The following is a 22703-nucleotide window of genomic DNA, read 5'->3' on the forward strand; positions in this document are numbered from 1 at the left end:
CCCTTCTCCAAGGCCCCATTCCTGCTCACTCCATCCCCCCTCCCTCCATCACTCTCCCCCACTCTCACTCACTTTCACCGGGCTGAGGCAGGGGTTTGGGGTGCAGGAGGGGGCTCAGGGCTGGGGCAGGGCGTTCAGGGTCCCGGTGGCACTTACCGCGGCTCCCAGAAAGCAACCGCCAAGTCCCTGCAGCCCCTCGGCGCATGGGCGGCCAGGGAGAATCCGCACGCTGCCCTCCTGCCTGCAGGCACCGCCCCCGCAGCTCCCATTGGTCGCAGTTCCCAAGCGCAGAGCCCTGCCGCGGAGGGACAGCGCCCAGCCTTACCTTGCATCTTAGCGGCAGCCACGACGTCGCCGGCAGACACGCTGGACACGTTGACCAGGTAGACGGGGCAGTGAGTCTGAGAACGACAGCACAGGTCTCAGCACCGGTGCCAGCTGGCTCAGCCTGCCCTGCCAGGCGCCCCCAGCCAGGGCACACGGCCCCCCGCCTGCCCGCCCGGCTCACACCGAGGGCTCCGGTCCATGGGAAGGTGAGAGCCCAGCTCACCTCTGCCCCTGCACCCCCCACTAGAGCACAGCAATCCCTTTGGGCGGGGGCGCCGCCCGGGGAGCCACTCAGGGAGCCGCCATGGCCCTGTGCCCACAGACAACGTCACCAAGGGCTCCAAGGATGGACAGGCCATCTCCAGGGGGCAGGCAGCCCAGCAAGGGCAGGGGGCCCTGGGCTCCAGGGTCAGACAGGCTGTGTCCATGGGGCAGGCAGCCCAGTGCAGGCAGGGTCCCAGGGACAGATGGGGCACCAAACACACAAGAAACCCCTCCCCCCAACAGACAGGATCCTGCCTTCTCCAAAAAATCCCCGCTGACGCCTACCACTGCTGCCCCTGGACTGATCCCCAGCTCCCTGCTCCCACCCTTGGGCAGTGCCCATCCCCTGCCCGGGCCTGGCTCAGGATCCGGCCAAGAACCAGGGCTGGGGGGAGGGGGTGGGTTACAGTTGCAGGGAGGTGGGGCAAGAATCCAGCTCCACCCCACCTCCCGCCGCAGCCAGGGCCCTGTACCCCAGCCATGCCATCGTGAGCACAGCTGGGCTTTGGGCCAGCACCAGCTCCACTGCCGGTTAGGGTGGTGAGGTGGGTCCTGTCTGTTACAGCCGAGAGCTGGGACCCAGGTATTCTGGCACAGACTGACCAAGCAGCACAGCGTGGGGCTGGAATGGCAGGGCACTCGCAAGTGGGACCAGTGCGGGGAATGGGGGAGGAGGGGCCATTGCAAGCTTCCTGCTGAGGGCCCGGCCCCACAGCTCCAAGAGGGGCTGAGTGGAGGCGGGGGGGAATGGAGGGCAGCATGGCCAGCAGGGGCACTCCCTGCTGGGCAGCCCGGGAGGGAGGAGGGCTCAGGGCGGGGGCAGAGAGCTCTGACCGTGCCCAGATCAGGGGTGCTGTGTGTGTGTGGGGGGGGTGTCCTGGGGGCACTCACCCGGTTGGCGATGGTGATCACACGGTGCGTGGCTTCAGCCTCCAGCTGGGGGACAGAAAAGACGGTGACGCTCTGCTGAGTGCAGACCACCCGCGACAGCCCCACCTCTGGGGGATCTACCCGGCCCCCATCCAGAGAACCCTGCACTGCGGCTCCCACAGCAGGGCTTGGAGACCGTTCCCCCAAAGCTGGCCCCCATGCTTGGTGTGATGGGAAATCACCGTTCTCTAGTGAGGAAACTACATGGCCCCCTGTCGGTGCAGCTCCCAAAGAGCCTGCTCCACGACCGGGGGACCCGGCCTTCCTGCCCCACAGCCCGCCTGACCAGCCCCCAGTCAAGGAGACAGCAGCCCGCAGGGCCCTGGTCACCCCAGGGTGAGTGCTCAGCAGACACTGAGAACAGGCTGGCTAGATTCCTGCCCAGCCAGGCAATGGCTGGATCACAGAGCAGCTGGACACAGCTGGAGGGGTCCAGAGGCTCAGTGCCCGGCTGGGGGTGGGGCACAGCAGGGTGGGGGGCGCTCACCCCCAGGACGGGGCGGGGTAAGGCAGTTAGTAGGGCAGGGACAGCACAAGAGGGTGGGAAAGGGGAAGGAGCAGGACGGCCACTCCCCCCGGCAGCTGGGAGGGGCTGGGGCAGCCAATGCTCCCCACCACGTGGCTGGGAGGGGGCTGGGGCGGAGACCCCCCCTGGCCAGCAGGCAGTCTGCAGGGCGAGGCCGAGTGCTCACAGAGCCGTGCTGCAGCACATGGACACAGCTCATCCAGGCACAGGCGGGTGGGGCGCCAGGGCCCGCCAACAGAAGCAGCGTGGCTGGAACGAGCCAGCGTGGCAGGGAGCCGGATGGGGCCACGCTTGCTGGAGTGTCCCAGGCTGTGGGGAGCCTGCACTTGAGCGGCCTTCGGGCTGGGGTGCCCGGCACACTCCATCGCAGCACCCAGCAGGAGCTAAGGGCTGGGGACGAGCACTGAGGGGCGGCTGGGAGAGCAGAGAGCTGCCAGCAAACCCAGAAGGGCTGGTCTAGCCAGGATGGGGCCCCGGGGGGAGTGATGGGAACCCCTAGCTGCGGGCCCTGTCGCTCATCTTCCAAGGTCTGGAGCCCTGCCTGCTGCCGCCCACGGAGAGGGCAGGGGAGCCCAGCGCAGGCCTCACCTCCTCCGGTCGGCTGATCTCGATTCCCTCTGGTCCCGTGATGCCCAAATCCAGCGCCTCCTTCGCGCCCTGGGAGAGAACAGGGAGTTGGTGGGAAGAGCCGAGAGCAGGAGCAGGGAGCCCAGGCCCAGCAGAGCCTGGGTCAGTCTGAGTGGGTACAGGCTGCCCTGAATCCCTTCTCTGTCCCCTCGGCCTAGCTGGGCCCCAGCGGCCTAGACACATTTGGGGCCCAGCCCCCTGTACCTGAACGGCCCGTGTGTGGGCAGAGACAGCTCCTCTCCCCACAGCCGCCTTGCCCCTCGTCCTGAGCACCCCACTAAAGCCGACCATGGGCTCCAAGACTGGCACTTGCTGACGAATTACAAACCAACCCTCTGGGGGGCGGGGAGCAGCATGGGGCTCAGCTGTGCCCGTCCGAGGTACACATTTCTCAGCACGAGCTCACCAAGAGCCCCCAGCTCTCCAGCCACAATCCTCGACAGCGTCTGCCCCGGCGCAGCCCACGTGTGCTCACCTCTGTCACCAGCTCCCCGTTCTCAGCGTGCACCCGGGCGATGGCACCAATGTCCTTGCAGGCGAGGAAGACTTGGTAGAGCTCGCTGTCCCGCAGCATGTACAGGTCCTTGTAGGTCATGAACATCTGGAAGGAGTTCACCCCCTTCTCCCGCACCAGGCTCTCCATCTCCGACTTCACCTGCCGGGCCACGGGAGGCAGGGTGAAGGACAGGCACGGCCAGGCCGGCCATCTGCCGTGGGGCTGGGCATGCTCCCACAGGACTGGGCCCCATGGGCAGAGCAGAACCCATCCCTCCACCTGCCCTCTAGCAAGATCAAGTGTGCCACCAGGTTAGGGGGGCCAGACACCAGCCGTGCTCGGCCCCGCACCAGCAGCAAGCCGCTCAAACGGCTGTCACAGGACCTAGGGTGTGCGGGAGAGCCAGTCCCATGCAGACTGGCACACGGACAAATCAGCCAACTCAGGCCCAATGGCGGACAGTGCAGCCATTCAAACGGCTGTCACCGGAAGACCTAGGGCAGTGGTTCTCAACCAGGGGTCCGGGGCCCCTAGGGGGCCTTGAGCAGGTTTCAGGGGGGCCTCCAAGCAAGGCCAGCATTAGACTTGCTGTGGTCCAGGGCAGAAAGCTAAAGCCCCAACGCATGGGGCTGAAGCCTGAGCAATGCAACTTCCTGGGGCCCCCTGTGGCATGGGGCCCCAGGCAACTGCCCTGCTTGCTACTCCCTAAAGCCGGCCCCGGCTTTTATATGCAGAAAACCAGTTGTTGTGGCCCAGGTGGGCCATGGAGTTTTTATAGCATGTTGGGGGGGCTCAGAAAGAAAAAGGTTGAGAACCTCTGACCGAGGGCATGTCGGCGGGGGGCATGTCAGCACAGGGCAGCAGGAGCTCTTGGGCTTGTGATCGCAAGTGCAGAACCGCTGGGGCCCCGAGCAGCAGCCCAGGGGCCAGGCCTGCCCCCCAAGAATCCCACGATCCCATGCTGGGGGAGCTGCAGCAAACATTGGCCAGGGCGACCCCCCCGCTGGGGCTGGCGTACTGGCGATGCCTGAGAGCAGGGAGAGCGCTGTGTTAGCTGCCCAGGGACAGACACAGACCAGCTAAGAGCTGTGGCTGGAGAAGGTCCTATACAGGAAGAGCCTGGTGCCCGGGGGTAGCCCTGGCATGCAGCCTGCTCTGGGGTAGGGGTAAACCAACTGCACCCCAAGCCCAACTCATGCAAAGCACCATGGGAGCTCCCGCAGCCACACAGCACAAAGGGACGGACGAAGGGCTGGGAATCTGGGGCTGGAGAGAGCTGGCGAAGGCCAGGCTGCAGCTGTCAGCACCAACATGTGGGCGCATGGTTCTACCTCTCGTCCAAGGCTCACTCGGTCACCCCATGCTGGGCATTCCCCGACTCCACTGATGCCAGGAGCGCACGGGGCTTGGGCCAGCATCCTGCCACCTGTGCTGGGGCCAGCGGGGTGTGGAGGGCACAGCCCGTGTCCGTCTGCGGCACCGGGGCCGGCTGAGCAGCCCATGGCTAGCGGGTGAGCGGCTGCTGCTGTGTGGGGTTAGCGGCGGGTACAGACAGCTCAGAGCAGAGCCTGGGGCTGGGGGAGGGGCAGGGGGCTCATACAAAACAACCCAAACAGCAGCTAAGCAGCTGGGGCAGCCTGGCCAGGGCGGCAGGTAGCCCGGGCCCCAGCAGCTGTTCTCCTGGCCCAGGGCCCCATTTGCTCATACACCGTGGCACGCCCTCCCATGGGGGCACCTGGCGAGGGCCTGAGACTCCCAGCCGGCCCCCAGCAGCACCGGGGCACCGCAGCCCCCTTGCTGTTAGGCAGGGTCCTGGTGGGGGAGCAGCTCTCCTTGGGGCTGCTGGGGGGGTCGCTCTGGCCCTGGGGCATGTGCCACGGCTCAGGCCTGGGCTGTCCCAGCTCATGGCCACCCCATGAACCAGCCTCAGTCCAAATGCATTGCCCCACCCAGAAGCCACCCCCAGCCCAGCTCTGCAGAGCCAGCACCCACTGCCACAGTGCCCGTCCCGCAGCGGGGATCTCAGTGGGGCACTCACGAGGCAGCTGGGGTCCCATGCCAAGGCAGGAGGAAAGGACTCAGGAGGGCTCAGCCCCTGGGCATGTTTTCAGGGTTCCTGTCCCTGTGAACGGCTGGCCCAGGAGCTGCCAGTGCAATACAGACAGTAACAGGGATGGGAGAGAACCAGCCGCCGAGAGATGGGGGGCGGGGGTGCAGGCATGCGGCATGAGCCCCTGCAGCCTGGCCACTGGCCCCTCGCCAGACCGAGCACTGGGGTCCTCGCTCACCTTGGGGGCCCACCAGGTGATGCCCATGTGCAGGGCGTAGTCACAGCAGACCTTGGGGTCGGCCAGGCTCCGGCACTTCTCGTAGGCGTCCAGGAGGGAGGTCTCCCTGTCGGGCAGCACGTGGCCGATGACCATGGTCGTCCCTCCAACCAGAGCAGCCTGCGGAGGACAGGAGAGGGGCTCGAGTCATGCTGGTCAGGGCAGCAGGGAGTTTACACTGGGCTGAGCAAAGGGCATCGTCCTGCCCTCGGTGAACCCAGCTGGCCCCCAGGTTGCAACCCACAGCTCTGTGGGGCTTGTTTGATCACCTGCTCGCCCTGATCCAGACACCGCTCTGAGGAGAGGCTGTGGGAACACGCTCAGACACCCAGCTAATGGGAGGGAAGAAAAAACAAGTTTTCTCTAGGTCCTACAGTAAATGGCTATCGGTTGCTCTGTCTTGTCCTACGAATCCAGGTACATCTATGGCCCCCAGCACTGCAGTCTCCGAGCATCACCCAGCCAGCGGTGTCTCTCTCCTCACACCCCCTGTGTGCAGGGCAGGGCCTGGACAGGTGGGGATTGAGACCTGCTCTCCCGAGCCCCAGGCTAGTGCCCTACCCAGGGGTAGGTCTGTCTCTGCAAGGCAGCCGGGAGTTCTGGCGAGTCAGCCCAGCAAGGGGCCAGCCTGCTACCCCTGAACCATTCAGCCAGGCTAGGGCCAAGCAAGCCGGAGCAGGCCGTGGGCACTGGCTGAAGTCCAGTCAGGATGGGGAACGCTGGCTCCCCCCACGAGCATGGCCAGGCTGGAAGGAGTCATCTGGCTGGCTCCCTGCACAGCCAGAGGCAGGGGCTGCAAAGATGGCCCCAGAGCAGCTGGACTCTCCCTGGGAGGTTCCTATGCACCCCAGAGTCCAGCCTGCAGTGTGAGGCCCAGCTGGCAGAGGGGGTGGGGAGCAGCCATAGCTCAGCGGTCCCCGCCCCTGCCCCCGACCACAGCTGCCCAGCACAGACCCCGGCAGTGCTAAGCTCAATGTCGAGCTGGCAGCTGGTATCAAGTGGAGTGTCCCAGGGGTCGGTCCTGGGGCCGGTTTTGTTCAACATCTTCAGAACTGATCTGGAGGATGGGCTGGATTGCACCCTCAGCCAGTCCGCAGATGACGCTAAGCTGGGGGGAGAGGTAGATACGCGGAGGGTAGGGATAGGGTCCTGTAGCGGCGGGGTCACCCGCTCCGGCCTTAAAGGGCTTACAGCAGCCCAGGAGAGGAATGTGGCTGGGAGCAAGCAGTTCCCAGGCTGATTGGGGAAGCAGGCTCAGCTGGCCCATATCAGAGGGCAGCGGGCCAGGAGCAGACAGAGTCTCCTTTAGCTGTGGAGGGAGATGGGCCTGGCGGCTGGGGAGTGTACCTGGGTACCGGAGGTGGAGCAGGCCTGGGGGAAGGCCAAGGGAGCTGAGGAGCTCCAGCCTGGAAACCCCCCAGGCTGCAGGCCTAGGGTAAGGCCCGATAGGTACTGGGGTTACAGGGGGCAGCCCATGGGTAGGCAGAGACAGCAGGTCCAAACTCCCCTTGCCTGTGATGATTGGCTTATACACTGCAGTCTGCCCCAGTGTGCGGGGGCTCAATGGTGACTGGCAGTGGCCAAAGACTGAGGCGAGGTGGGGATAGTGGGTGGGGGTTCCCCAAGGTGGGGAGACCCAGAGACTGTGGGGGTACTGCCAGGGGGCAGCACCCTGGGTAAAAGGGTCACCAGGGTCCAGGAGGGACAGGGGGGCCAGTGGCAAGCGGGACACCGCCTGCAGAGGGCACTCCAGAGGCTGGAACGCTAATTCCCTGGACGACCAGCAAAAGGCGCCGCAGGGGTGAGTCGCCGCCCCGTTACAGGTCCAGAGTGACCTAGACAAATTGGAGGATTGGAACAAAAGAAATCTGATGAGGTTCAACAAGGACAAGTCCAGAGTCCTGCACTTAGGAAGGAAGAATCCCATGCACCGCTACAGGCTGGGGACCAACTGGCTAAGCGGCAGTTCTGCAGAAAAGGACCTAGGGATTGCAATGGGCCAGAAGCTGGATATGAGTCAACACTGTGCCCTTGTTGCCAAGAAGGCCAACGGCATATAGGGCTGTATTAGTAGGAGCACTGCCAGCAGATGGAGGGAAGTGATTATTCCCCTCTACTGGGCACTGGTGAGGTCACACCTGGAGTATTGCGTCCAGTTTTGGGCCCCCCACTAACGAAAGGATGTGGATAAATTGGAAAGAGTCCAGCGAAGGGCAACAAAAATGATTAGGGGACTGGGGCACATGACTTATGAGGAGAGGCTGAGGAAACTGGAGTTATTTCATCTGCAGAAGAGAAGAATGAGGGGGGATTTGATAGCAGCCTTCAACTACCAGAAGGGGGTTCCAAAGAGGATGGAGCTCGGCTGTTCTCAGTGGTAGCAGATGACAGAACGAGGAGTAATGGTCTCAAGTTGCAGTGGGGGAGGTCTAGGTGGGATATTAGGAAACACTATTTCACTAGGAGGGTGGTGAAGCACTGCAATGGGTCACCTAGGGAGGTGGTGGAATCTCCTTCCTTAGAGGTTTTAAAGGCCCGGCTTGACAAAGCCCTGGCTGGGATGATTTAGCTGGGGTTGGTCCTGCTTTGAGCAGGGGGTTGGACTAGATGAACTCTTGGGGTCTCTTCCAACCCTGACCTTCTATGACACACCCACTCCCAGGTGCTAAGAGGCCTGGTAGGCCACGGAACAAGCCTTCTACAGGAACCGGGAGCCCCCCCAGACCTGTCGGCCATGTGCCCCCAGCCGGCAGGAGCTCCCGTGCACGGCCCAGGAGATTTGTGCTCCAGCAGCACCGGGGGAGCCACAGGGAGAGGAGAGGGGAGCCCCCGGACAGCTCCCCATCACTGCTCACAGGCAGCACCACGTCTACGTCCTGAGCAAAACACTCTCAGTGCGCGTGCACACACGCACACTCTCTCATCTCAGCACCCCCAATGCACAAGAACTGAGCCCCCCACCTCCCTGGGTATCCAACACCAGCCCCCACCCCGGGTACTCTGCAGACCCCACGCCAGCAGTGCCCCACCCCAAGCCTCCAGGCATTGCACCACATGTCAGCACCTGAAGGAAGCCCCCCAGCTGCCCTCCAGTTCATGGGCCGGAGCCCTGCCCGGCCAGCTCAGCCCGGCCCAGAGCCACTGGTGCAGCCAGGCCTGGCACTCGGGCACTGGGGGCTGACAGGCTGGGGAGGGAGCCCAGAAGAGGCCCTGCCAGCAGCTCCCTCTCCTGCCCGGGGTGCTCTGCTGCTGGTCATGGGGCATGCGGGGGTTGGACCAGTCCATGTAGGGCTTTCAGGTCATGACCAAGTCTGCCACCTCCCCAGGGATGGCAGCTGGGCAATTCCGGGGCACGAGTGCCAGGTGCTGCTCATGATGCTCCACAGCCGACTCGCAGGGAGCACCCTCCAGAGCAGCCTGCCCAAGCTCTGTCCGGAGGGGACGTGGGCTGGCTCGGGGCCACGGCTCAGGGTAAAGGACACACCCCACTGGGCAGGTGAACATGGAAAGAGTCACCCTGCCCTGCAGCCGGGGTGGGGGATCTCATCATGCCCCCGCTGAGAGGGAGCAACGAAGGGACCCCTGCTCAGCGGGAGCTGGCAGAACCTCAGCCCTGGCCTCCACCTACCCCCACCCCACACAGCATCATCACCTGGCTCTTCTCGAAACCCCACCGCGGCCTGGCCAACGTGCCGAGCAGCCCGACTGCGAATGGTGGCGCTACAGGCCAGTCAAGGCTGGAGGTTGCTGAGGGACTTTGGGGCCAACCAAACCAGGGGAAACGGGCAATGCACTGGCAGAGGAAAGCCAGTGCTCATAGAGTCATAAATATTAAGGTCAGAAGGGACCATTATGATCATCTAGTCTGACCTCCTGCACAATGCAGGCCACAGAATCTCACCCATCCACTCTTGCAAAAAGCCTCTCACCTATGTCTGAGCTATTGAAGTCCTCAAATCATAGTTTAAAGACTTCAAAGCGCAGAGAATCCTCCAGCAAGTGACCTGCGCCCCATGCTGCAGAGGAAGAGGAAAAATCCCCAGGGCCTCTTCCAATCTGCCCTGGAGGAAAATTCCTTCCTGACCCCAAATATGGTGATCAGCTGAACCCTGAGCATGTGGGCAAGATTCACCAGCCAGATACCCAGGAAAGAATTCTCTGTAGTAACTCAGATCCCACCCCATCTAACATCCCATCACAAGCCACTGGGCCTATTTACCATGAATAGTTAAAGATCAATTAATTGCCAAAATCTTGTTATCCCATCATACCATCTCCTCCATAAACTTATCGAGTTTAATCTTAAAGCCAGATAGGATCTTTTGCCCCCACTGCTTCCTTTGGAAGGCTATTCCAAAACTTCACTCCTTTGATGGTTAGAAACCTTCGTCTAATTTCTCGTCTAAACTTCCCGATGGCCAGTTTATATCCGTTTGTTCTTGTGTCCACATTGGTACTGAGCTTAAATAATTCCTCTCCCTCTCCGGTATTTATCCCTCTGATATATTCATAGGGAGCAATCATATCTCCCCTCAATCTTCTTTTAGTTAGGCTAAACAAGCCAAGCTCCTTGAGTCTCCTTTCATAAGACAAGTTTTCCATTCCTCGGATCATCCTAGTAGCCCTTCTCTGTACCTGTTCAAGTTTGAATTCATCCTTATTAAACATGGGAGACCAGAACTGCACACACTATTCCAGGAGAGGTCTCACCTGTGCCTTGTATAATGGTACTAAAACCTCATCTCTACTGGAAATACCTCGCCTGATGCATCCTAAGACCTCATTAGCTTTTTTCACGGCCATATCACATTGGCAGCTCATAGTCATCCTGTGGTCAACCAATACTCCAAGGTCCTTCTTCTCCTCCGTTACTTCTAATTGATGCGTCCCCAGTTTATAACTAAAATTCTTGTTATTAATCCCTAAATGCATGACCTTACACTTCTCACTATTAAATTTCATCCTATCACTATTACTCCAGTTTACAAGGTCATCCAGATCCTCCTGTATGATATCCCGGTCCTTCTCTAAATTGGCAATACCTCCCAGCTTTGTATCATCCACAAACTTTATTAGCACATTCCTGCTTTTTGTGCCAAGGTCAGTAATAAAAAGATTAAATAAGATTGGTCCCAAAACCGATCCCTGAGGAATTCCACTGGTAACCTCCCTCCAGTCTGACAGTTCACCTTTCAGTATGATCCGCTGTAGTCTCCCTTTTAACCAATTCCTTATCAATCCTTATCTTTCAATTTTCATATTGATCCCCATCTTTTCCAATTTAACTAATAATTCCCTGTGTGGCATCGTATCAAACGCCTTACTGAAATCTAGGTCAATTAGATCCACTGCGTTTCCTTTGTCTAAAACATCTGTTACTTTCTCGAAGAAGGAGATCAGGTTGGTTTGGCACGATCTACCTTTTGTAAAACCATGTTTTATTTTGTCCCATTTACCATTGACTTCAATGTCTTTAACTACTTTCTCCTTCAAAATTTTTTCCAAGTCCTTGCATACTACAGATGTCAAACTAACAGGCCTGTAGCTACCCGGATCACCTTTTTTTCCCCTTTCTTAAAAATAGGAACTATGTTAGCAATTCTCTAGTCATACGTACAACCTCTGAGTTTACAGATTCATTAAAACTTCTTGGTAATGGGCTTGCAATTTCGTGTGCCAATTCCTTTAATATTCTTGGATGAAAATTATCTGGGCCCCCCGATTTAGTCCCATTAAGCTGTTTGAGTTTCGCTTCTACCTCAGATATGGTAATGTCTACCTCCATATCCTCATTCCCATTTGTCATGCTACCATTATCCCTAAGATCCTCTTTAGCCTTATTAAAGACTGAGGCAAAGTATTTGTTTAGATATTGGGGCATGCTTAGATTATCCTTGACCTCCACTCCATCCTCAGTGTTTAGTGGTCCCACTTCTTCTTTCTTTATTTTCTTCTTATTTATATGGCTATAGAACCTTTTACTATCGGTTTTAATTCCCTTTGCAAGGTCCAACTCTACTTGACTTTTAGCCTGTCTCACTTTATCCCTACATGTTCCGGCCTCAGTAAGGTAGCTTTCCTTGCTGATCCCTCCCTTCTTCCACTCCTTGTAGGCTTTTTGCTTTTTCTTAATCACCTCTCTGAGATGCTTGCTCATCCAGCTTGGTCTACAACTCCTGCCTATGAATTTTTTCCCCTTTCTTGGGATGCAGGCTTCCGATAGCTTCTGAAGCTTTGACTTGAAGTAATCCCAGGCCTCCTCTGCCTTTAGATCCATAAGTTCTTCAGTCCAATCCACTTCCCTAACTAATTTCCTTAATTTTTGAAAGTCAGCCCTTTTGAAATCAAAAACCCTAGTCGCAGATTTATTTTTGTTTATCCTTCCGTTCAGTTTGAACTGAATTAGCTCATGATCACTTGAACCCCTACAACCATTTCTTCTATGAGGCCCTCACTACTCATCAAAACCAAATCTAAAATGGCATCTGCTCTAGTCGGTTCATGTAACGAAGTGGGACTGTTCTTAATGTTTCCTCTGAATAGTGTGGGGGTGCCTCAGATTCCCCTATGCAGTTCTTAAGTATCTAGGGGGTGGGATAAGGGTGTATGATGGTTGCAGAGCCCTAGAGGGCAGGTGTGTGCCGGGGTCGAGTCACAGAGAATGGCCGACACCCTGTTCCCTGGCAACTGATGGCCTGGGCCCTTCCCCCCTGCAAGGTGAGAGCTAAAGGGTTGGAGAACAAAGGAATCAGGTGACCTCCTGGCCCGGGAAAGGGACAAAGCCCAGAGGAGGAGGGGCTGGAGAGAGTTTCAGTTTGAGGCTGGCTGGGACATGGAGTGAAGGGGAGACGTGGTTGTCTGGCTCCCTGCCCCCCAAAATGGACCCAGCTAAGGGGTCCTGTTCTCTGCACCTGCAAGCTCTGTGTTAGACCATGTTCCTGTCGTCTAATAAACCTCTGTTTTACTGGCTGGCTGAGAGTCACATCTGTCGGCGGAGTTGGGGGGCAGGACCCTCTGGCTTCCCCAGGAGCCCCGCCTGAGCGGACTCACTGTGGGAAGCGCAGGGAGGGGCAGAGGAGGCTGAATGCTCCAAGGTCAGACCCAGGAAGGTGGAAGCTGTGTGAGCTGTGTGTCCTGCAGACAGGCTGCTCCCAGAGAGGAGACTTCCCCAGAGTCCTGCCTGGCTTCATGGGGAGCAGCTCCAGAGCATCGCCCAGGGACTCTGTGGCAGTTCAGCAACTACTTGGTGAAGGAATCCATGAGCTATCGCATCTAGGAAAATCTGAGCCCTATTATTATTACTAACACTCGTCCTCCAGTCTACATCTGGGAAGTTAAAGTCTCCCATGATCACGCAGTTTCCATTAGTATTTACTTCATTAAAAACATTAAAGAGGGCTCTATCCATATCCAAATTAGATCCCAGAGGTCTCTAGCACACCCAAGCACTATCCCGGGGAGGGGGGGGGGGGCGGCTCTAGCAGTTTTCTTCCCCAATGTGATTTTTGCCCAGACGGACTCAGTCTTATCCATTCCATTGCTTCTTATTTCTTTACAGTCGACCTCATCCTTGATATACAGTGCTACTCCACCACCTTGACCTTTATTTCGGTCTTTCCTAAGCAGCACAGACCCTTCAATACCCGTAGTCCAGTCATGACGACTATTCCACCCTGTTTCTGTTCTCCCTAGAATATCTGCTTTCACTTCCTGCACCAGTACCTCTAGTTCCTCCATTTTGTTACCCAGGCTCCTCGCACTGGTGTACAAACATCTTCATTTTTGCTGTTTGGCCTCACTCACGTTCTGTACCCGATTAGGCACGGTCATTCTACAGCCAGTATAACCTATTAGACTGGTATCCACACTGCCCTTCCTCCTACCCACAGCTGTATCCTCTCTTACTTCCTTTTCTTTCCTCTCAATGCTAAAACCCGGCATGGAGATTACCTGGACATCTCCCAAGCATCTCCCCCAAATTCCTAGTTTAAAGCTCTTTTAATCAGTTGTGCCAGCCTCCATCCTAGAAGTCTATTTCCTTCCCTACTCAGATGAAGTCCATCCCGAGAGAACTGTCCTCTGTCCATGAATGCCTCCCACTGGCCATACATGCCAAAGCCCTCCTTATAGCACCACTGCCTAAGCCATCTGTTGATAGTCAATCTTGTCACACCTTTGTTGCCCTTCTCTAGGAACAGGCAGAATCCCACTGAAGATCACCTGAGCCTCAATTTCCTTAAGCGTCTTCCCCAGCCTGGCATAGTCTCCCTTGATACGTTCCAGTGAGAATCTACTGGTATTATTTGTTCCCACATGAAGGACAATCAGTGGATTCTTTCCCGCTCCCTTTAGGATCCTTTTCAACCTCAGGTCCACTTCCCGTATCTTAGCACCTGGAAGACAGCACACCCTTCTATTCTCTGGATCAGCTCTGGTTACAGGCCTGTCTGTTCTTCTCAGTAAGGAGTCCCCGATCACGTAGACCTGCCTTTTCCTGGTGATGGTGCGATTCTCCGGTCTATCCCCATTCCCTCTGGCTGCAAGTTCTTTCCATTCCTATTCGTCCTTGTAATCCTCTTCAACCCATCCTGTATCCTCCTGGGGCTCATATTCATATTCAGAGTTATGCCCACCGGAGGGACCCTGGGAACAGCTCAGCCACCTTCCTGGGTCCCACCTGCCACACGGGGAGGGAACTGGGCAGCACCAGGGAACCTCGGGCCCTGCATGGTTGCCAGAGCAGCAACCAGGCGCCAGGCAGGGCACGGACCGGGAATAACACTGGAATGGGCCCAAAGCGCTGCCCAGTTCCCACCCCAAGGACCGAAGGACACACAGACACACCATCTGCTCAGAGAGCCAAGGGGCTGCACCCTGCCACCCCGACAGGGGCTGGGCAGAGCCGCCCATGCCATGTGCGCTCCCCTCAGCCACACCCTGCTGCCAGCCTGGGCCTGAACTACGGCCCCTCACGCTGGGGGGTGGGGGGAGCACCAGGGGCCTGGCTGCTCCCTGCCCATCTCCCCCCGAGACGGCCCCCGGCAATTTATTCTGCTCGCTGCCCTGCAAACTCATGCCAGGGCAGGCCCCCATGTGGTCACCTCACCTCCCCCCGTCCCTCCTTGTGCATCACCCCCTGCCCCCCAGCACCATTCCCTCTCCCTCGGCTTCTGTCTGAGCCGACACGTGCCCAGGAGCCCCCTGCAGCCACAGCTGAGCTGTTCCGACAGCCCCCCAGTCTCCCCCAGTGACATCAGAGACCCCTCGAGTCTGCTCCTCCCAGCCCCAGCCCCACACGGCTGGACATGGAGGTCCTCCCCCCGCGGACTAGCAGCACCACCCCGCCGAGCCAGGTGGACAGACGCCAGGCTGAACAGACACCAGCTGAGCATGCACAGACAGCCCCAGGGGCCAGGAACAGGGACTACGGGCCCCCCAGCCTTCCCCCAAGCCCAGCAGGGCTGTGCCTCTCCTCAGCTGTAGCAGGCAGGTGAGCTGAGCACCAAACTGACCTGGCAGGGCAGGCAGCGAGCTCCTGATGGGCGTGCCTGGAAGGCCCACCCTGCCCCACCCTGCCCCGGGGCTTAGCAGAGGGACTGGGGAAATGAGGGGCAGTGCAGAAGCCTGCTCTACCACCCAGGCCCAGGCCCCTCCTGAGCCCCCACCCCATGGGAAATGCCCAGGGAGGCAGGGCTAGAACCAAAATAAGGACCCGAATCTGAACTGAGGGGCCCTGGCAGAGCTGGGAGGGGACCCAGGACTGGAATAGCAGGTGCCCGTTAGCCCGATGCCCATTAGCTCTGGCGCCCATTAGCCTGATGCCCTGGTGCCTGTTAGCGCTGGCGCTGGTTAGCCTGGCACCCATTAGCCCAATGCCCATTAGCCCATTTCCCTGTTCTCTATTAGCCTAGCACCTTGGCACCTGTTAGCCCCCATCCCTGGCACCCAGTGCCCTGGTGCCTGCGTGCTCAAGTGTCCAATAGCCCGAGGCCCGTTAGTCCAATGCCCTGGCAACTGATAGCCATTAGCCCTGGTGCCTGTTGGGCTAATGGGCGTCAGGCTATCACCCTTCCTGGGGTCTGGGGCCTGTCCTGTGGGCACAGCAGGAGGCTTTGCATGCACGTGTGATAGGGCCAGGGGGAGAATCCTGCCCAGCCCATGGGGGTGGCTCCAGCCACTCCTCACCCACAGCTCAGGTCCCAAAGGCCTGGCCGTGTCCTTGCCCAGCCCTGCACTAATCCCCAAAGCTCCTCAGCTGATCCTGAGCTGCTTGGCTGGCACTGGCGGGTCTCAGGGAGGCAGCAGGACGAGATCAACCCAGGGCCCCACCCAGCCGAGGGACAGCAGGGGCGGGGGCAGGCAGAACAGTCAGCGGGTCTGAGCTGCAATCCCTTGTCCCCAAGGTCTGCCCAGGGGGCTGTGACTGCTGTGCGTGTGGAAAGGGCCATCTCTCCCATGAGACAAGAGCTAAGGCCTGCCCGCTCCTGGGTTGTCGCTCACCCCAGGCAGGCTGCGCCGCCCTGTGCCCCAGGCACGTTCCACCCACGCAGCTCCCCCGCCTTCCTGCGCCCCTCAACAGGGCCAACAGAATCTGCCGTCCTCTCACTTAGAATCATAGAATATCAGGGTTGGAAGGGACCCCTGAAGGTCATCTAGTCCAACCCCCTGCTCAAAGCAGGACCAATTCCCAGTTAAATCATCCCAGCCAGGGCTTTGTCAAGCCTGACCTTAAAAACCTCTAAGGAAGGAGATTCCACCACCTCCCTAGGTAACGCATTCCAGTGTTTCACCACCCTCTTAGTGAAAAAGTTTTTCCTAATATCCAATCTAAACCTCCCCCACTGCAACTTGAGACCATTACTCCTCGTTCTGTCATCTGCTACCATTGAGAACAGTCTAGAGCCATCCTCTTTGGAACCCACTTTCAGGTAGTTGAAAGCAGCTATCAAATCCCCCCTCATTCTTCTCTTCTGCAGGCTAAACAATCCCAGCTCCCTCAGCCTCTCCTCATAACTCATGTGTTCCAGTCCCCTAATCATTTTTGTTGCCCTTTGCTGGACTCTCTCCAATTTATCCACATCCTTCTTGAAGTGTGGGGCCCAAAACTGGACACAGTACTCCAGATGAGGCCTCACCAATGTCGAAAAGAGGGGAACGATCACGTCCCTCAATCTGCTCGCTATGCCCCTACTTATACATCCCAAAATGCCATTGGCCTTCTTGGCAACAAGGGCACACTGCTGACTCATATCCAGCTTCTCGTCCACTGTCACCACTAGGTCCTTTTCCGCAGAACTGCTGCCTAGCCATTCGGTCCCTAGTCTGTAGCTGTGCATTGGGTTCTTCCGTCCTAAGTGCAGGACCCTGCACTTATCCTTATTGAACCTCATCAGATTTCTTTTGGCCCAATCCTCCAATTTGTCTAGGTCCTTCTGTATCCTATCCCTCCCCTCCAGCGTATCTACCACTCCTCCCAGTTTAGTATCATCCGCAAATTTGCTGAGAGTGCAATCCACACCATCCTCCAGATCATTTATGAAGATATTGAACAAAACCGGCCCCAGGACCGACCCTTGGGGCACTCCACTTGATACCAGCTGCCAACTAGACATGATCACTACCCGTTGAGCCCGACAATCTAGCCAGCTTTCTACCCACCTTATAGTGCATTCATCCAGCCCATACTTCCTTAACTTGCTGACAAGAATACTGTGGGAGACCGTGTCAAAAGCTTTGCTAAAGTCAAGAAACAATACATCCTCTGCTTTCCCTTCATCCACAGAACCAGTAATCTCATCATAAAAGGCAATTAGATTAGTCAGGCATGACCTTCCCTTGGTGAATCCATGCTGGCTGTTCCTGATCACTTTCCTCTCATGCAAGTGCTTCAGGATTGATTCTTTGAGGACCTTCTCCATGATTTTTCCAGGGACTGAGGTGAGGCTGACTGGCCTGTAGTTCCCAGGATCCTCCTTCTTCCCTTTTTTAAAGATTGGCACTACATTAGCCTTTTTCCAGTCATCCGGGACTTCCCCCGTTCGCCACGAGTTTTCAAAGAGCACTTCCCGTAAGCCAGCGAGCTATGGTGCTGTGCGCTGGGCACCGCTGCTGGGCTCCAGCTCTCCAGCGGCTGCATTTCATTGTAGCACAGGAACCTCGAAGAGCCCAGGCCAGCGCCACCCTGTCCTGCCCCCCAGGACTGCTCCCTGCTTGGGCCGTTGAACTGGGCCTGGCAGTCCTGCACCAGCACATGCCCTCCTACCCCAGTTCCAACTCTCCTTCCCTGGGGCCTGCCCGCCCTCTATTAACCGAGTCCCGCGCTCCTGCAGCTGGCCCTAGATGATGCGCTGACAGCTCAAGTCACAGGGACCAGCCTGCTTCCTGGGAGGACAAGCCCCAGGGCCAGACCGCAGCTGGTGGAAATCAGCATCACTCTGCTGACCTCACTGGAGCTACCCCGATTCCAGCAGCTGAGGCTTTGGCACCTGGCTGCCTTCAGTGCTCCCGCCAGAGCGGCTAGTCCCGAGCGAGCTGCCTCCCCCCAGCCTAGTCGCCTCCTCCCATTAGCCCATGCTGGGACATCATACAGATGACGTCACCCGTCCCTTAGCAGCAGCCTGTGACATCGCTAGGATTCCAGACAGGAGAAGCTGGGCTGGAAGTGTGGGGCGCAGGGGAACAGAAAGCGGGGGGCCCTGACAGCCACCGCCCCTGGCCGAGCCTTGGCCCTCGCTGGGAACTCGGCCTGCGCTGCAGCTGGGAGCCCTGCTCCATTTCAGCACCACAAGGGGCGGAGAGCTCCCCTGGCCGTTCTCCCAGAGCCAGGCTCCCCGCAGGTAAAGCCCAGCACCCAGCGCCCCGACCACGCTGGGCCAGGCGCTGCCCGCACAGGTCGGGAGAGACTGGCCCAGCGTGCTGCAGGGTGGCACGCGGTCCCGGGCAGCAGCTTGGTCTGGCCGCCTCAGTAGGAACCCGGGGGCCAGGCTGGATTGCCCCAGCCACGCTGCAATCAGAGCTAACACCTCCACCGGCCTGTGTGGGAAATGACCCCTGCCAGTGGCCCTGTGGCAGGCCAGGAGAGGGGCTCCAGCCCCCAGGGAGTGAGAGTGCCGGAGCTGGGCACACAGCCCCACACAGCGGAAGGGGCAGATGGCAGGAGCAGGCAAAGCCATTCACAGGTTTCCCTGGCTAGTCTGTTACTGATCTGGATTTAAACACACTTACACACACACACACACACACCCGTGTGTGTATGTGTAAGGGACGGGACCTCAGCCACACAGCCAGGGAGCGGCGGGGTCCTCATTGGCAGGGACCAGCCCCCCTGATTTGGCAGCAGCTGGCAGGAAAGCCATTCTCCGGGGCATGGGGGGAGTGCTGGATTTAAACCCCACTCAGCGTCTCCTCCAGCTCCTGAAAGCCAAGGTGCTGGCAGCCACAGCTCTCCTGCTGCAGCCATGCCTGCTAAGTCTTTAATCTGGACTAATTTGGGTCTGCTCCTTCTCATCCCATGGAGCCGGCCCAGCACAAGGAGGGACGAGCCCTGCCTGCGTAAGAACAGCTCAGTGTGCTTATTTTAGCTCAGCACGGCCCCGGCGGGGGCTGGTCCCAGGCTAAGGGGAGCTCGGCTCTGCCCACCCATTGGGGGTGGGGGACAGGTTCCCTGCACCTGAGCCACATCAGAAGTGCTACTGAGGATGAACCCGACGTCCCCCACCCCTCACAGGCACTAGGGCAGGGCTGGGCAAACTTTTTGACCCGAGGGCCACATCTGGGTATGGAAATTGCATGGCGGGACATGAACGCTCATGAAATTGGGGTTGGGGTGCAAACTCTGGGGTGGGGCCACAAACAAGGAGCTTAGGGTCCAGGAGGGGGCTCCGGGCTAGGGCAGGAAGGGCGGTGAGGGCGCCGGCTGGGGATGAGAGGTTTGGGGTGCAGGAGGGTGCTCCAGGCTGGGAGTGAAGGGTTTGGAGGGTAGAGGGGGAGCAGGGCTGGGGCTGGGGCAGGGGCATGGGCAGGTGGCTCAGGGGTGCAGGCTCTGGGCAGCGCTTACCTCAAGCAGCTCCCGTAAGCAGCAGCTTGTCCCTTCTCCGGCTCCTATGCATAGGGGCAGGCAGGGGGCTCTGCTACGTGCTGCCCCATCTGCCACCCCTGCAGCTCCCATTGGCTGCAGTTCCTGGCCAATGGGATCTGTGGGGGCAGCACTTGGGGCAGGGGGCAGCCTGTGGAGCGGAGGCCCCAGGCTGCCCCTATGTGTAGGAGCAGGGGGGGGACATGCTGCTGCTTCTGGGAGCCACATGGAGCAGCCCCCAATCCTTCTCCCTGGCTGGAGCAAAGCAATCCCCAGACCCTACTCCCCAGCAGGAGCTTGGGGGCCAGATTAAAATGGCTGGCAGGCTAGATGCGGCCCATAGTTTGCCCACCCTTGCTCTAGGGGGTGGGGCCTGCTGCCCCCGCCCCTGCCCAGCTAGCCCCTGGCTGCCTGAGCTCTGCAAGCGCAGGGGGTGCTGCTCAGGGCAGAGGGGCACTGGCAGGGCTGGAAGAACAGGGGGTTATGGATCAGGCTTGAGAGACAGCAGCACAGCATGGGGGGGCAGGCCTGGACCTGCATTAGGGCTGCAGGCAAAGGCAGGCCCTGCGCACCGGCTCCTTTAGGACAGGACATGAACACTACAGGCCACTAAGCCGGGCGCAGGTCATTGCAGCTGGGGCTGCGGGCGTCTTGGCAGGACTCCCACCAACCCTGCATGAATTGCCTGCACCTGAAAGCCAGTTCCCATGAGCCTGGACCCGCCCCCGGGCCTGAGCAGAGCACAAGCCGCAGGGCTGGGGCCTGGGGAAAGGGGCCGTGGGCTGAGCTGGGAGATCCCAGCGAGCAGCTGCACAGGGGCTAATGGCTACGTGTCACAGCACTAGTGCTGCCCACGCGCACCCGGCAGAGGGCAGGCTCCCTGCTCTGGGGCAGACACAGCCCAGGCCAGCTGCTGGGCAGGCTCCCGCCCCCCTGCTGAGGGTCTGCAGAGCGGAGCCTGCGACTTACACTCATTGTGTTGAGCACAAAGCAGCCGGCCCCAGATGCACGGTTACTATGGCAACAGGCTGGGCTCCTCCAAGGGGCGGGTGCGGACAGACGGCAGCAGGCGGAGGCCCTGGCTGATCCGTGGGGGCGCCGGCTGATCCGTGGGGACCCCTTCTCTGGGTCCCTCCCCCAGCAGCAGCCTGGCCAGCACAAAGGGTAGCAGGCGCGGCGGGTGCAGGGGATGGGCGCAAACCCTGAGAAGGGGTCCAAGGTGCCCGAATCCTCCATCCTGCCCCACCCAGCAGCGGTACTGAGCCAGCCCCTGTCCCCGCTCTGCTCACACAGCAGGAGAGGACACACCCCGGCGCTCCAGGCCCGAGCTCCCCGCCGGAGCCGGGCCGGGAGGTGGGTGTAGCCGGGAGGCAGCTGCCCCAGGAGAGCCTGGGAGCTCTTTGTTGCTCCAGCCTCCAAGGGCTCGAGGCAGCTGCCTGCCTTCAGCTGCCCAGCAAGCCGGGGGAGATGGGCGGCAGGACGGCCGAGGAGGAACAGAGCCAAGCCAGCAGTGGGTCGGCCCCAGTAATGCTGCAGGCATGACACACCGCCCAGCAGCCGGCCAAAAGGGAGCTTTGCTCTGCACAAATGGCGGGCGCAGCAGCCCCAGTGCAGGGAGGGGCAGGGCCTCTGGCCCCCACCTCTGCCCACCTGCAGGGCGCACTAGGTGGGCGCCAGGCTAGGCAACCCCCTACTGAGCCTTTCCCCCTGGAACCGGGTTCAGCAATAGCAGCAGCAGCAGGGCCTGGGCGAGCGAGCGGTTACCCCACTCGTCAGCAGCCCACGCTTCCAGTGGCACTGCCCTCGGCTCAAGGGGCAGTAGCAGAGCTGGGTGCGAGGGACACCAGGCTGTGAGCAGGGGTGCAGGGCCAGCCGAGGCTAGACTAGCCAGGGGGCATCAGCAGAGGGCAGGGTGTGAGAGTGACTCGGGCTGCAGCCCCTCCTTTCCATTACGCACCAGCCACCAGGTCCCTGCGGCCCAGGCAGGCTGCACAGTAAGGCCAGCCCCAGCCCCCTCCATGGAACCAGAGCCCGGGTCACAAACAGGGCAGCCCCCCCGGTCGGTTCTGCTGAGCTCCGAGCTGCCAGCTGAATGAAGCTGGGAGGCGGGAGCCAGCCGCCCACCGCAGGCAGACGGAAGCAGCCGGTGCAAGCGAGAGCAGAAGAAGGGGAGCCGAGGGCACACTGGCCCCCCACCACCACCCGGGGGGCGGGGGTGTGTGTTGAGTTCCAGGCTGCGTCTGCAGCTCCCTGGGCAGCAGAACCACCAGGGGCTCCCTGTGCCCAGCCCCCCGCGGCTGCAGCCCCTGCTTTGCTGCCAGAGGCGCTTAGTTCCTGGGTACAGGTTGAGCGGGCAGCAGCAGGTCCATCACAGGGGGTGCTGGCACTTGGGCACTGGGCTCTGCGGCCCCCAGCACCGGCTGCCTGGAGCCGGGTCTGGGACAACAGGATGCTCTCGGGAAGGGCCTCAGAGCCGAGCGGGGCAGGAGGTGGCAGATGCTGCCCAGCTAACCAGGCTGCACCAGCTCCGGCCCCACCCTTCCGGGGACACCAAGTGCACGCTGGCACTAGCCGAGCGAGCAAGGGGCTAGCAGCTCCGGCCCCACCCTTCCGGGGACACCAAGTGCACGCTGGCACTAGCCGAGCGAGCAAGGGGCTAGCAGCTCCGGCCCCACCCTTCCGGGGACACCAAGTGCACGCTGGCACTAGCCGAGCGAGCAAGGGGCTAGCAGCTCCGGCCCCACCCTTCCGGGGACACCAAGTGCACGCTGGCACTAGCCGAGCGAGCAAGGGGCTAGCAGCTCCGGCCCCAGGCCCGGCAGAGCCCCACCTCCTCCCCCCCAGCACCAGCTCTGCAAAGAGGGCAGATACCGCACCAGCCCCACCGCCTCCCACCTCAACAGCTCCCCACCCCTTCCTGCACCCACTGCTGCTCCCTGAGGGAGACCCACCAGGCAGCCCCAGCTGGAGGAGCCTGCATGGAGCCCTGCTGAGCCCAACCCTCCTCACCAGGAGCCAACGCAGCCCCAGCCAGGCAGAGATGGCTCCGTGGCCGCGGGTGGAGAGCACTGGCGATTCATTCAGCAGCCCTGCGTGGGGAGAAGAGCTGGGGCCAGGCCCGCTCCTGCCCTT

At 60.0% G+C, this 22703-nt stretch overlaps 1 protein-coding gene across 2 annotated transcripts in view; it reads right to left on the bottom strand.

The window, feature by feature from the left end:
* The window catches only part of DPYSL5 (dihydropyrimidinase like 5), a 99309-nt gene that overhangs the window by 37410 nt on the left and 39196 nt on the right, over positions 1–22703 (bottom strand). For both annotated transcript variants that reach the window (XM_084622429.1, XM_084622428.1), the window contains exons 3-7: positions 5459–5617; positions 3150–3329; positions 2636–2704; positions 1483–1527; positions 326–401 (exon numbers count right to left, since the gene is read on the bottom strand). In XM_084622429.1, the coding sequence (XP_084478555.1) occupies positions 326–401; positions 1483–1527; positions 2636–2704; positions 3150–3329; positions 5459–5617 (529 nt within the window). The remainder of the gene's footprint in view (positions 1–325; positions 402–1482; positions 1528–2635; positions 2705–3149; positions 3330–5458; positions 5618–22703) is intronic.

The sequence above is a fragment of the Lepidochelys olivacea genome (assembly GCF_965140295.1).
Source record: "Lepidochelys olivacea isolate rLepOli2 genome assembly, chromosome: 3".
Classification (NCBI taxonomy): Eukaryota; Metazoa; Chordata; order Testudines; family Cheloniidae; genus Lepidochelys; species Lepidochelys olivacea.